This window comes from Vespula vulgaris, chromosome 4 (genome assembly GCF_905475345.1).
Source record: "Vespula vulgaris chromosome 4, iyVesVulg1.1, whole genome shotgun sequence".
NCBI lineage: Eukaryota > Metazoa > Arthropoda > Insecta > Hymenoptera > Vespidae > Vespula > Vespula vulgaris.
Genome location: NC_066589.1, coordinates 4,413,084 through 4,426,489, shown reverse-complemented (window position 1 = coordinate 4,426,489; position 13,406 = coordinate 4,413,084). Strand labels below are relative to the sequence as shown.

The following is a 13,406-nucleotide window of genomic DNA, read 5'->3' as shown; positions in this document are numbered from 1 at the left end:
TACATTTAATATATTTAATTATCTATTTAGCTTTAGTTATATTTCACAATTTCTTGTAATATATGCAATATAAAAATAGTTAAATTTATTTTAGATTCTATTATTTGTTGTTATTTTTAATTATCAAATAAAAAAAAGAGTAACATGCGTCCCTGAAAAAAGATTATCATCTCTGATTACGTCATTGATTACGAAAATATTTATTCTACGTTGTCTTGGTAACCAGTTAACATAACAATGAATGATAGTATACTACGCGCACAGCTATGTATGTTTCTAACAACCGGATACTCCTTTGATACTGTGGAGTTGTTTTTAATACAATTAAAATGTCGATTGTAACGTGTAATCAATTACTGCAAAATGCAAACTGAAGTGCCCACATTGCCTGTAGTGCACCTGAATGTTCATGAAAATGTGGATAGGTAAACTAATATTCCTTGCAGAAGGCAAAAGCAATCATACCATATTCAAGTGTCATAATAAATTGATATATGTACATTTCACTTAATTTTCACATTGATCTTTCATATCTATTTATAATTTTTATGGTTTTTTTATATAAATGGACATCTACATAATTTTCAGAAAGCAAAATAGCATCACAAATAACATAGAAGAAAATAAAAGCTATTCACTATGTAGAAGTACATGTCCATCATCAAACAAAAAATGTTTGCATCCTTTGCTTGGTATGTTATGTATTGAACGTATATAATTATATCTATAGAAACAGTAAGGAATAAAAATATTTAGAACATTATAAATCTACAATTTATACAGGAGAATCATATAAAACCAGCATGCGAGTCTGTTCTACTACAATATCAGCAAAACCTGCAAATAAAAATACTCTTGCTCAAAGAGTTGTATCTGCAAAAATGCTTCGTATTAAACAATTGCAAAACCAACTTGCTGATGCACATTATCATCTAAATGTAAATATATATTATTATATAATTATACAAATTTAATGTAGGGAGACAATTACAAAATTTATTAAATAACATAATAAATACAATTTTACTTTTATTTTTGAGGAATTGGCTAATGAAAACAGGTTGTTGAGAGCATTGCAGAAAAGACAAGATTCTGCATTAAGGCGTTATGAGGGAACTACTGCTGAACTACCAAAAATTATTAATTCTCATCATGAAGAATTAAGAATACTCCAAATTAAACATAAGAAGTTAAAAGCCTTACATAAGAATACCTCTGATTTATTGAAAGAAAAAGAAAATGAGTTGTATTCCTTGCAGGTGAGTGACCTATTCATGTGTATATATTATTATTCATTCAATGTTCATAAAAAAATATAAAAATTTGTATGAACATATATGAGTTTTCTATTGTTGTGGGATTGGTATTTTATAGACTCAAAATAAGCATTTGCTGCAACTCAGTAAAGATCGAAATTTAGTAGAAAGAGAAAAATTACAAATGCAAGTTTCTGAATTAAACAACGAAATAACGCGGCAACAAGGAAATATACAGGTATAATATTATCACAATATTTAATGGTAAATATTCTATTTTAAAAGATATGAAATCTTGTTAATGATTGTTCTTTATGTTGCAAATGTTTTAACAGTTGTTAGAAAGAAAATTAGCCTTGGAAAGTAAAAGTTTGAAACATCAACTATTTGTAGAGATATCTAAACACAAACAAACACAGAAGAACTTACAAGAAGCACTTGAAAAGGTGAAAGAATTAGAACATTTAATAGGTAATAAAACAAGAAAACAATTACTAATTGATAAGAAAAATGCGATTTTTGTAACTCAATCACTTACAAATTTGAGGAATGTAAGGTATAATAAATTTTGCTTAAAAGATAATTTTTTTTATTTATTCAGTCGTTCTTATCATTTAATATCTGTTATTTTTAACAATTTCAGTACTGCCATAAGTACGACCAACAAATATAAAAAATACAATAATGGACAAAATGATAACTTGGTAAATTTAGATGAACACATTAATTTCTGTTTCTTTAATTTGAAATATTCTTCATGTTTAATTATTATTACATTAACTTTTAGCCCACACTTATTACATCTCAATTAAATAATGATATGATCAATAACACTATTAGCAATACAAATGCAAGTCAACAAACAGATTTGTCTTGTCCAGGAACAATGGCAAGTTCAAGAGAAACTCATAAATTATATTTTCAAAAAATGTCACAAGGTATGCTATCTTCATTATTTGATAATCTAACACCAAAGTTTAAAGATTCAAAATCAAAATTAAATAAAAATATACAAATTGAATCACACAATGAAAATGATATAGCAAATCAGATGGAATCTGGGGATAAGTGCACAACAGATGAAAATTTATATGAAGTATCTAAAGAAAAGCATGAACAATTTGACAATTTTTCTGATTATTCTAATAGTGAACATGAGAACGATGAATATAAAAATAGAAATTATCATTTGATGAGCATAGTAAAAAATTCTCAGGATTTACACACACGGTTCGTTTGAAAATAAAAAATATATTAATTATTTAATGTAATTATTTATAATATAATAAATTAAACACAATTTGTTTTCTAGGATGATCAATAGTACAGATCATGATCTCACTTCTTACATAACAGATTCTAAAGAGAATGAACCCAATGCACAATTTTTTTCTAAACAAATATTATGTAATGAAAATTTTCAAAAGCAGGCTAAAATTGTAAATCCGCAAGATTGTGATTATCAATATAAATTTAAAATAGATCAAGAAGAACTTACTGAAGATGGCTTCTCTGTTAAATTCAAAAATGATAAATTTGATAAAACATATTCTGATTCTTGTTCAGAAGATTTTAGTACTAATGACATGACAAATGACATGGATTTAAAAATTTCGAGAAGTAAACAAAGAACTGATAATTCGGAAGTTGATTTGCCACAAAATGAAAGTATTTATGAGTATCAAAGTGATTCACATAAAAATGAAGAAAATCCTTCCATGCAAAATATAGTGGATGATCTTCAATATAATCTAAGTCATATGCATGTTCAGGATGAAAAAAATCATTTGATTAATGATCATGAAAACTTAATTGATTTAAAATTGGACACCCAGCATACTTATGATGAAAATGAAACAACTTCCATGTCTTTGCTAAAAGATGAATCTCAAGGTATAAAAAAATATTCAACAGTTAATTTCGAGCTTGATCAAGAAATAAAACATTCAGAAATTGATAAAGATTATCCATTAATATATGACAATATTAGTTATTCTATTGATAAGGTAAAAGATGAACTACAACAAAATAATTATGATGATCAACATACATCAACAAATTCTATAATGGAGAGTCAAAGAACAATATCTAATGGAATCAAAATGGAGTTTACTCAAGAACAAAATAATGATGTTAATACTGCATTACAAATGGATAAGAAAAAGAAGTCATTAACTAATAATCATACAGCTAATAATTCTGGTAAAAGTTACAATAATACCAATAAAAATGACTACAAAGCGGTTAATAAATCAAAATCAATTAATTACAACAAAGAAAAACTTCTAGCTACAATGAAGGCAATTGATAATAATGAAGACATTGATTTTTTTATTGATCGACATTTTCCAAAACGTAATTCTTTAACTAGATTTCAAATAACAGAAAACTTATTCCGTGGATTACCTGCACATAGCAAAAAAAACTGTAGTATTATTAATGATGTGTTTGATAATGGTAATATGGATAATAAAATTAGCCTTACTTAAACCTTGTTAGTTATATCTATCTATGATAATATCAGGCAAGTTTACTGAAGTCTTAAAACTATTTGATGATATAGCAAGCTTCTTAAATGATCAATATTATTAACAAGCTTACAATTACTAAAATTCGTTTATTTTATTAGCCTTACATAGCTTAATATTAGAGAAATTTAATTATGACAAAATAAAATGCAGCAGCAAACTTAATAATGATTATGTTGCATTTTATTTAAAAAAATACATTCTAACAATATCCATTAGTTGAACCATATGGAAGCTGCTGCATATGAAGATACTACTTCGAATATGATTTAAGAAATTTTAAACGAACAAGTTTTGAATAGAATCAATTTTAAAATAATTAATGAATAAACAAAATGTATAAATATATAATACTTTTAAACGGAGAGGTTATAAATAGAAACAATAAAAAAATTTAGAAAATTTCTAGGGAAATTCATTAACAACAATCTACGTGCGTGCTTTCATTGCAGTGACGTGTGTGTTGTAAATTATTATGTAAAGAAAATAAGTTAAATATGCTTTTTTTTCAAAACACAATCTTCACATATAGAAGTACGTTAGAATGTATTGACGCGAGTACACCGATCTTTGTGATAGTCGAACCATCACCAATCATTTGTTATCGTTTATATTTTATATTTGTTTCCACGAATAATAATGGAAGAATATTCGGGTATTATATATATATATTATTGTTTTAATTTTTATTAATTTATATTCATTAAATTAACATATAGAATAGAGGGATGTAAAAAGATACAATATATGCAAATCTAATAAAAACGCAAATGATCTTTAGATAAACAATTCAATTTAAAAAACACAATTTAAAAAAATTACAAATTTAAAAAACTACAATATAAATATTTACATTTTTATTTATACAAACTTAATAGAGATAAGTGCAAAGGATTTAAAGAAGCAAGAAAAATTTCTGTCAACTGGATGCTCCAAAATAAATAAAATTTTCGGTGGTGGCATTCCTTGCCAAGGTATTACACAAATTTATGGTGCAGCTGGCACTGGAAAAACCCAATTAGCTCTTCAACTGTGTCTTACTGTACAATTACCTTTAAATGCAGGTGGTCTTGCTGCTGGTAGTATATTTTATCACTATATTTGATATTTTATTTACTATATTTGATATTATATAATTCTTATCAACATTATGTATAATAATTTCATTATCTTTTATCATCAATAACTATATAGGTGCAATATATATTTCTACTGAAGCTGCTTTTCCAGCAAAACGATTACACGAATTAGTTCAGAATTTAGATGTCATTCAGGACTATGATAACATAAATGGTGATATCATATTTGTGGAACACATTGCAACTATTGTAATTAAATATTATTTAGTTGTAAATATAAGCATATAACTTTGATTAAAAATATATATTTTATCATTATTTGTTTTATTGGTATTATTGTGGAATGTATTTAAATGTAATTTTTAAACCTAGGAAGACTTAGAGTCATCTTTGCTTCATAGAGTGCCAATATTATTAAATAGACAAAAAATACGTCTACTAATTATTGATTCTATAGCTGCACCATATAGAGTGGAAGAATGGAATAATGAATCAAGAAACAGATCTAAAAGTCTAAGAACTGTGGGACAACAGCTACATAAATTATGTAAAAATAATGGTATTTTTATAGTTTGTATCAATCAGGTAACATCAGATTAAATACTGGTTATTACACAAGATTTATATAAGTATACTTACAAAGTACTAATTTATAGGTATCAGCAGTTTTAGAAAATAAGAACAAGTATTGTGACATTAAAGAACAACCCGCTTTAGGAATTACATGGTCAAGCATGATAACTAATTCTATATATTTTTATAGAAAAAACTCTATTCGTTATGCTTCTACTTTTTTGTCACCTTATTTGCCATGTAGAACCATACCATTTGAGATAAATATGTCTGGAGTTAAAGGAATAGAATAATGTATATAATAGTGGAATCTTAACATATGATGTAAAATTTCAGATATTTTTTATTGTGCAAGTTTATGAATTTCAGAAAATATATTTTCATCTAATGTTCTAATAATATTTGTTGGTTGCCATTTATTTGCTGTATCAGCAGATATAAAAGGATCTGCTGTCCTTACATCTAAGTTTTCAACATCATTTTTTAATATCAACCTTAAACATTATTACATTCATGAATTATTGAAAAATGATTAGTATATTATTTTGGACTATTATGTGAAAAGTACCTGAAAGAATGTAGAAATGTTCTGTGAGGCTCCACATCTTGTCTTTCGCTGTACGTATAATCACCTATTATTATATGACCTATAGACGAACAATGTACTCTCAATTGGTGCCTTCTACCAGTTGTAGGGTATAGCAAAACTTTAGTGGCAGGTTTAGATTTTCTTAAACCGTACTCTAATACCAAGAGTACAGTACGAGACTTTCTTGGCTTTGTACAAAATAAGCTATCACTTGTACACATTTTTTTATTTCCGTCTGTCTCTCTTATATCATTACCTAAACAGCAGTTTAGTTAATAATTCATACTAATAATATATATTATATATTCATTGCATATGAATTTCAATTGAAAAGTTATTTTTAATATCATGCAAGAAAAATATAACATGCAATTAACAAAGGTATTAATTTGGATTAAAATGATGAAAACTTTCTTAAACACTAACCAATAGGTTTGTCAATTACAATAAATGAATCATTTACATGACCATGTAACAATGCTAAGTAATATTTTTGTACTTGTTGCTTTTCAAATGCAGTGGAAGCAGCACGTGCTGCACGTTTATTTAAAGCTATACAAATAATACCACTTGTAGCATAATCTAATCTATGCACGAAATGAAATTCATGGCTTAACATTGGATTAGCCAAATTTGGCAACATCTTTTTTAATACAAATTGAAGTGTATGCTGAAATTTTCAAATCTATATAACTGTTTTGATTAATCATCATCAGTAAATAAATAACTCAATTGATTGGTATACAATTAATGTCCTTTCAATTTTGCTTACCTTCCTTTTTGGATTATTACTATTTATAAACATATCGTAAGGTTTTTGAACGACTAAAAAATCATTACTACAATATAAAATGCATACACAATTTTTCTTATCATTCCACCTGTGATATAATATACGTAATTCCATTAAATTTTTCCATATTATTTGTAATAGACCAAATGTAATCATTAAACAAGTATTTAAAAATTTATACATATTAGTTCGTCAAAATGAAAACAAATTCTATAATGTAAATGTTGTTTCATAAAGATTTCATGTACAAGAGGCATAATCCTTAATAAATATTCATTGATGTTCTTTAATTATTTTTATAAACAAAAATTCGTAATTAGTTCGATAACAACGTTTTTGTTTAACACAGTTGATCGACTTAAGTCGAACGATATCTAAATGTTGAATCTGATTGGTGAAACCTTTCGAGGATTATCGATAATACTACTCTACTTATTGAGCGTTCAATTATATCGTATATAATAACCAAACTTTCTCGTTTTTCAATTATTCAGTAAAATCAAATTAATTGATACTTTTTTCGTGTAGTACACAACAAAATTAAAAAAAAAAAATAAAAAAAAAGAAAAGGAAAGAAAGGAAACGATGATTGTATGAAATATGATATCTCGTGCAACTCGACGTTTCACCGATGCGTAGCCATGACAGCATATGTTATAAAGTATCTCATGTAATTTCTATAAAGCATGATTTATAATACGATCGCCGAATATATTAACAAATAAAGAAATATTTTATACCTTGTCTATTTATTCATAATAAAGTATCTTTAATTCACGTTTTTATTACGCGAAGATAACTATGCGAAAGGGGACGGTAACTAAGAGAAATTAGACATTTAAATTTTATTTGTAGTAAATAATCCTTCCTTCAAACTGAAACATAAATAATAATAATACATGAAGTATATCATAGGCTATCATACAGTTGCTATTTAATGCATACGCTAGCTATAAGGTGAATCGGTAGATGAATTTGTGTAGGGAACAGAAAAAACAAGATCTGCACTTGCCTCTCCGTACACATTCTATTTCAAAAATTCAGTTTAAAAACATAACTTCAAATACTCCATAATCCTTTATTACTTTGTAGCTTATTTTTTCCTTTTCATCCTCTTCATCTTCTTCCTTTAAGTATTAATAGATTAGTTTAATATAAGTCGTGCCATGGCCGGGCGTGCGCCGGTCCAATTAGTTCATACACTGTAACAGTCGTATTCTTTACAATATTCGTACGTAAGTCTTGTAGCAGAGACAAAAGCGCAGGTGCCCTAATCGCACTCTTTTTTTTTAAATGCTCCTTTAACCTTTGGTGCCACCAATGATCATGACCTATGAATCACATGTTCAAGAACATAGTTTTCTAAAAATTCAATCCTTAACAAACCCAATCCTTACGTCTCATACAATATATATTTAAAAAAAAAAAGAAAAAAAAAGAAAAAAGAAAAAAGAAAACGCACGACAGGAAACGAAACATGTTTTGATAACGACGAATTCTTATTTCAACCTGAATTTTCCTTACGCACATTCAGTGAGAGCACCAAAGGTTACTCAAGTCCAATAGCAGAATATAATTTTTTTTTGATCCTCCAAATCTCGTCAGACGCACTGGCGCACTGAGTACTCACTACTTCTGAAATCCATGCATGAGATCGGTTTAAGTCCCGAGTAGTTAAGTGTATAAAATTGTTTGCAGGACACCTGTACTACGTATGTAATACAACTCACAAGGCGCGCTTCTGTTCCACTGAGTCAGGCACGCCTGGCTTCTGAACATTAATACACATTGTCGCTGCTGGTAAAATCAGATTCTCCATGTACAAATCACGCATTATGACACCAGCAGCTCGTGTCATTCAACGAAACGACGTTTAACGACACACTGACTTAAATATCGTAGAACATCGATAATTCAATGGCATTTTGCGTGGATGTTCATGTTGAATCTACCTAGAGTAAATACAGATCCACGTGCGTTCCTTTCATTAATTGAAATTTGAGTATCTTTGTTCAATAGAACGAACAATTAATTAATGAACTAGGTAGTTCGATTGATTCATATCCCAATAGCGTTGCTCGTTATTTATAGACATTGTATAACCACCAAACGAATCGTCATTTATTATAGTCTTACATATATGCCTTATTCTCAAGGAAAACTTTTATAGTTTTGTACTCGCATAAAAGTAACAACTTTCAGCTAGAACTTCGTTTCTTTCTTTTTTAGTTTTTTCGTGTGAAATTCATAACTTTTGAGTATGAGTCAAGTTGATATTATGCAATTTTTTTTTTTTTTACTTTTCTATTAAATACTCAAGGTTATTATGTAAAGCGTATCCACGAATTTCCACTTTGCGACTTACAAAAAAAAGATTCATATAGTACTTTACATGAAAATATCATTTTTTTTTCTGCGATGTAAAAAACAAGAACCACCGGAATTAGTCACCAGCAACGACCAGAGTATAACTAGCTTTTTACAGTACAAAATACAGCTCCTGCGCATATGTATCTATATATGTATATACATTTTGAGACACACACATATATATATACACACACATGTATCTAGTAACGAAGTACTTCACCACATGTAAGGATATTATAAGGTTAATACAGTAATCTTTTTGCTATACGAGATCGTAATGATCATTTGGAAATACGAACAATGGTGATTTTTTTAAATATTTTCGAAATAATGTATATAAAATGCCTGAACTTTTAATGAATTTTGCATGTGTACATATACATACACATAAAAAGCGTAGCAATCTTAGATGGCCATACCAATTTTTAATTACAATCTTACATAAATAGTCATTGCTCTGCTGCCTCGGCAGATTTTAAAACATGATGGTCCAGCACTATTGTATATTTATGAATTTATAAACATTGCATGTTTTACAATCATATTGTAATTTTATGAAAGCAGATACTATTAAAAAATAATCGTTCTGCGAACCTCGTTACATCCTTACACGTTAAAAATTGGCGTTACTAAACCTTATTTTTATGCATTCGGGGCCAGCACGTTTACATATTTCCTTTCCTTTCCCATTACTTTTGAAATTTAACGTGATTCAGCTAGAGAGTTTGAGAGGGAGGACCGAATACAAGATGCGTGGATGTAAGAAAGGAATATGACTTCAATTTGCCATTATTCCCACGGTCATAGCATCCCTTTCTAACATTACAAAGTCCTTCAGTCAGTTCATAAAATTTCCTTTTCAATATACCAGGGAAGATAAGATAGAGTCTGTAGGACTGATCAATGTCACACAGCTTTAAGAGACGGCCCTTGCGAACTTCATTAATGCTTCCAAAATCCATACATCTTGCATTACGAAATAATTCACGTACAAGATAGTTTGAAGGTCAAGGGACAGAGGATTTATGTTGCTACTCTAATTCAATCGAATGTTTATAATATTACATCGTATAGTGTGTGTTTCCGTGTAAATGTCAGATGTGTTCGTGTGTGAATGTACTTTGTGCGCGCGCGGATGTGTGGTGTAGTGTAACAGCAATAAAAACTTAAAGACATTATAAGAAAATCCATGTGAAAGAGAACAACGGTGGGCACAGGGAAGGAGATTTGGGAGAGGGAGGAGCTCCGGGAGTTGGGCATGGAGAGATGAAAATTCGAACGGTAATGACGAACACGCTTTTGCGATAACACGCGTCGCTGAGAGAAACGTCCGCACATCCCTACCTAGCTACAATCCCCGGTAGTGGCGCGCACGATGGTAAACGGCTTATCATTATCATTAAGCGAGCGGCACGGATTTGGGTTATCTCCTACTTCCTCTCCTCCTCGCATTCGCGGCTTATGTGCCCCGTCTTGCCACAAATGTAGCAAATTTTACCTCCTGCCTCAGTGCAATTACGAGCGATGTGTCCTGTCTTGTTACAATTGTAGCAGCTCTGCATAGCAAAACGTGCAGAATCATTAACACCTTCAGGGCAACTGCGGGCAATGTGTCCAGTTTTGTTGCAGTTGTAACAGCTCATCTCAGGGCCCTAATGGAACAGACAGTAAATATATCCATCAAGATACGAAGAAAGCTTGCATTTCTTTTTTAGTATTTTTTTTGGTTATGAACATAGCAAAATAAAAGAAATTTTTGGTAAATTGTGACAATCACGAATTTACTTAATATAAATTGATAAATATACTAACTTGCTGGCAATCTTTTGCAATGTGTCCAACTCCATTGCAACGATAACATAGGTCTTGATCTTCTTTACATTCACGTGCAAAATGTCCAAACTGGTTACATTTGAAGCATTTATCACGGCCACGTCCAAATCCTCCTTCTCGATCACGGCCACGATCTCCTCTGCCACCACCTCCACCACCTTGTGTACATTCTCGTGCAAAGTGGCCCATTCGATTACATTTATAACATGCGTTTGAACTCATTTTTTATGGAGCTGTAATCATGTATATTATCATAAATTTTATATATAATATATCTATTGTCTATTATCAATGAGTTTATTCGAAAAGTTATAAAATTAATCATTTTAAAGAGTACACTGTACTATAAGGTTATCAGAATTGGTTTTATATTTTTTATCTACACTTCATAATAGCTGACTTTTGGAAAACAAAAAATTCAATACTTCAAAGCAGTAGATAAGAAAATTTGTCTATTCTTAATTACATGTTTATACATGTTTGATATAACATTTGGTAACTATGAAATATACTGATGAAATCACAGAGTCTAAATATGAAATACCAACAAACTTTTGTTATGTCATCTTAATATGTAGTAGCTAGTTCGATCATGCCGATATATGTAGATATGTATCATAATGTAGATCCATGAAAGCGCGGTCACGCGCGCCCATGGCACGCGTTCCGTTTGAAAAAAATATTTCTTGGAACGATTTTTGAATTCTGTATCATTAAATTGATAAGAAAAAAAAACAGAGAAAGGAAGAAACATATCGTAAAGATTGGTGGGTTTCGCGTGGAGACAGAAAAACCATGGAGATGTCAGAGTACACGGAACTGCTCGCCATTGTAACGACCGTCCATCATTATCGAACATTCGTATCCGATCAACGACCTATAATCAACGACATTGTGAAGAATAGCGAAAAAACCAACAGGACTTATACAATGGCTCGTTTAAAAAATAATATAAAGAAGTTAAACTCGAAGATAAAACATAACGCACGTGTTTCGCAGAGCGAACCCAGCACGGGGCATCGCACCGATTGCCATATAGCCGGCGGTAAACCGAGGGAGGGAAGAGATGAGAGGAGAAGGGGAGTGGTGGCAAAAGCGAGCGAGTGCGAGCGAGAGAGAGAGAGAGAGAGAGCGAGCGAGAGGGAGGGAGGGAGAGAGAAAGAAAGAGAGAGCAAGATAGAGGATGAAGGGGGAGAAAGAGAGAGAGAGAGAGAGAGAGAGAGAGAGGAGCCAACATATCATGGAAAGAAAATTGCGTCCGGCCATGTATTACCCGGCACGACCGACGAAAAGAGAAAATGAAAAAGGAGATAAAAAAATACGAGCGAGAAATCATAATTTGTCGTACAACGTGGCTTTCGCCCCCACTCGATGAAGCGGTGGTACGCCACGGCGCGAAGATGGCATCCGAGAGTGACGCCGCACTGCACTTTTTTTGCCTTGGCAAAGGAGAACTTGACGAAGCAATCTAAGACCCGCGAAAATTGCGATTCGCGTACTGAAGATGTTCCTAGATTTTTTAATGAATGTACCGTGTATACCACCGTCCTCCGATAAGCTACGCTCTTCTCCAAGAGGAGCTCCTAGCGCGGTGCAAAGAGACCGAGAGAGAGGACCACGTGCGGAGTCGTACGCCGTAAAAGAAACTTTCCGGGATCTATCTCCCCCCTCGCGGTTTTATAGATCGCGGCTTTTTCCCTCAGTCGAACCAAATCTTTCGACTCACCTTCTCTGATTCGATGTTATGGAGTAAATGTTAAGAATCCTTCCTCCTTTCGAGCTTCGTCGACGCAGTCGCCGGACGATGGGAGTCGTGGGTAGTACTGTTTTCTTGTGAAAACTTGAACCGAATACTCGAACGAACAGCTACGGCGACCATTGACTACGGGAAGGAAGACCGGCCAATCGCCGTTGCGCTGCCCGCCAAACTCTCCCGTTACGACAATGAACGCTGCCTCCCCCCCACTCTATCCTCCACCAATCCCCACCTTGACCGATCAGTCTTCCGTAGTCTACTACGTGCTCCACGCAGTGATTAATTTCCTTCATTTCCTTTTGACTCAATGAGCGAAATAAGCTAAACAATTAGGAATTTATAAAATATTATATAAAAAAAGAATTTTATTGACTCTTGAAAATCTAATCCGATCATTCTATATGGATAGTCATCTGTCGAAAATCATCGTTATTATGATTGCCATTGATTGTCATTGGTCGAAAGGCAATATGGTTATTTCGTGAATCTATTTCGACCAATCGTCGATACTCTCGAATACTATCGAATTGATTGTCGTTGCGAGTCTGTTTCATGAAAGTTTTCGCAATATTTGATTTTGAATAAATTATTTTATGTAAAATACTACGCTAGATACTGAGGAAAACAGA

At 31.3% G+C, this 13,406-nt stretch overlaps 3 protein-coding genes across 5 annotated transcripts; 1 reads left to right on the top strand and 2 right to left on the bottom strand.

The window, feature by feature from the left end:
• The first annotated feature begins 149 nt into the window (after positions 1-149).
• Positions 150-5,837, top strand: LOC127063478 (uncharacterized protein MAL8P1.12-like). Of its 2 annotated transcripts, XM_050993333.1 has the most exons (14): positions 150-425; positions 589-692; positions 784-938; positions 1,041-1,259; positions 1,375-1,494; positions 1,592-1,812; positions 1,900-1,960; positions 2,044-2,194; positions 2,300-2,486; positions 2,569-3,458; positions 4,663-4,863; positions 4,979-5,112; positions 5,236-5,448; positions 5,520-5,837. In XM_050993333.1, the coding sequence occupies exons 1-14, from the start codon at positions 364-366 to the stop codon at positions 5,727-5,729; spliced, it is 2,928 nt and encodes a 975-aa protein (XP_050849290.1). In that variant the 5' UTR covers positions 150-363; the 3' UTR covers positions 5,730-5,837. The 2 variants fall into 2 exon arrangements, with proteins under 2 accessions (XP_050849290.1, XP_050849289.1); XM_050993332.1 differs by having other exon boundaries at positions 2,044-2,486.
• Positions 5,762-7,510, bottom strand: LOC127063480 (RNA pseudouridylate synthase domain-containing protein 1-like). The gene is made up of 4 exons (XM_050993335.1): positions 6,798-7,510; positions 6,452-6,695; positions 6,005-6,281; positions 5,762-5,930 (listed from the first exon to the last, which is right to left on the bottom strand). Exons 1-4 carry the CDS (start codon positions 6,999-7,001, stop codon positions 5,780-5,782), a joined length of 876 nt encoding a protein of 291 aa, XP_050849292.1. The 5' UTR covers positions 7,002-7,510; the 3' UTR covers positions 5,762-5,779.
• A 138-nt stretch (positions 7,511-7,648) lies between these two features.
• LOC127063481 (CCHC-type zinc finger nucleic acid binding protein) lies at positions 7,649-12,968 on the bottom strand. 2 transcript variants are annotated; one of them, XM_050993336.1, is made up of 3 exons: positions 12,748-12,968; positions 11,001-11,254; positions 7,649-10,840 (listed from the first exon to the last, which is right to left on the bottom strand). In XM_050993336.1, exons 2-3 carry the CDS (start codon positions 11,241-11,243, stop codon positions 10,619-10,621), a joined length of 465 nt encoding a protein of 154 aa, XP_050849293.1. In that variant the 5' UTR covers positions 11,244-11,254; positions 12,748-12,968; the 3' UTR covers positions 7,649-10,618. The 2 variants fall into 2 exon arrangements, with proteins under 2 accessions (XP_050849293.1, XP_050849294.1); XM_050993337.1 differs by lacking the exon at positions 12,748-12,968 and adding an exon at positions 12,554-12,706.
• Positions 12,969-13,406: the final 438 nt, after the last annotated feature.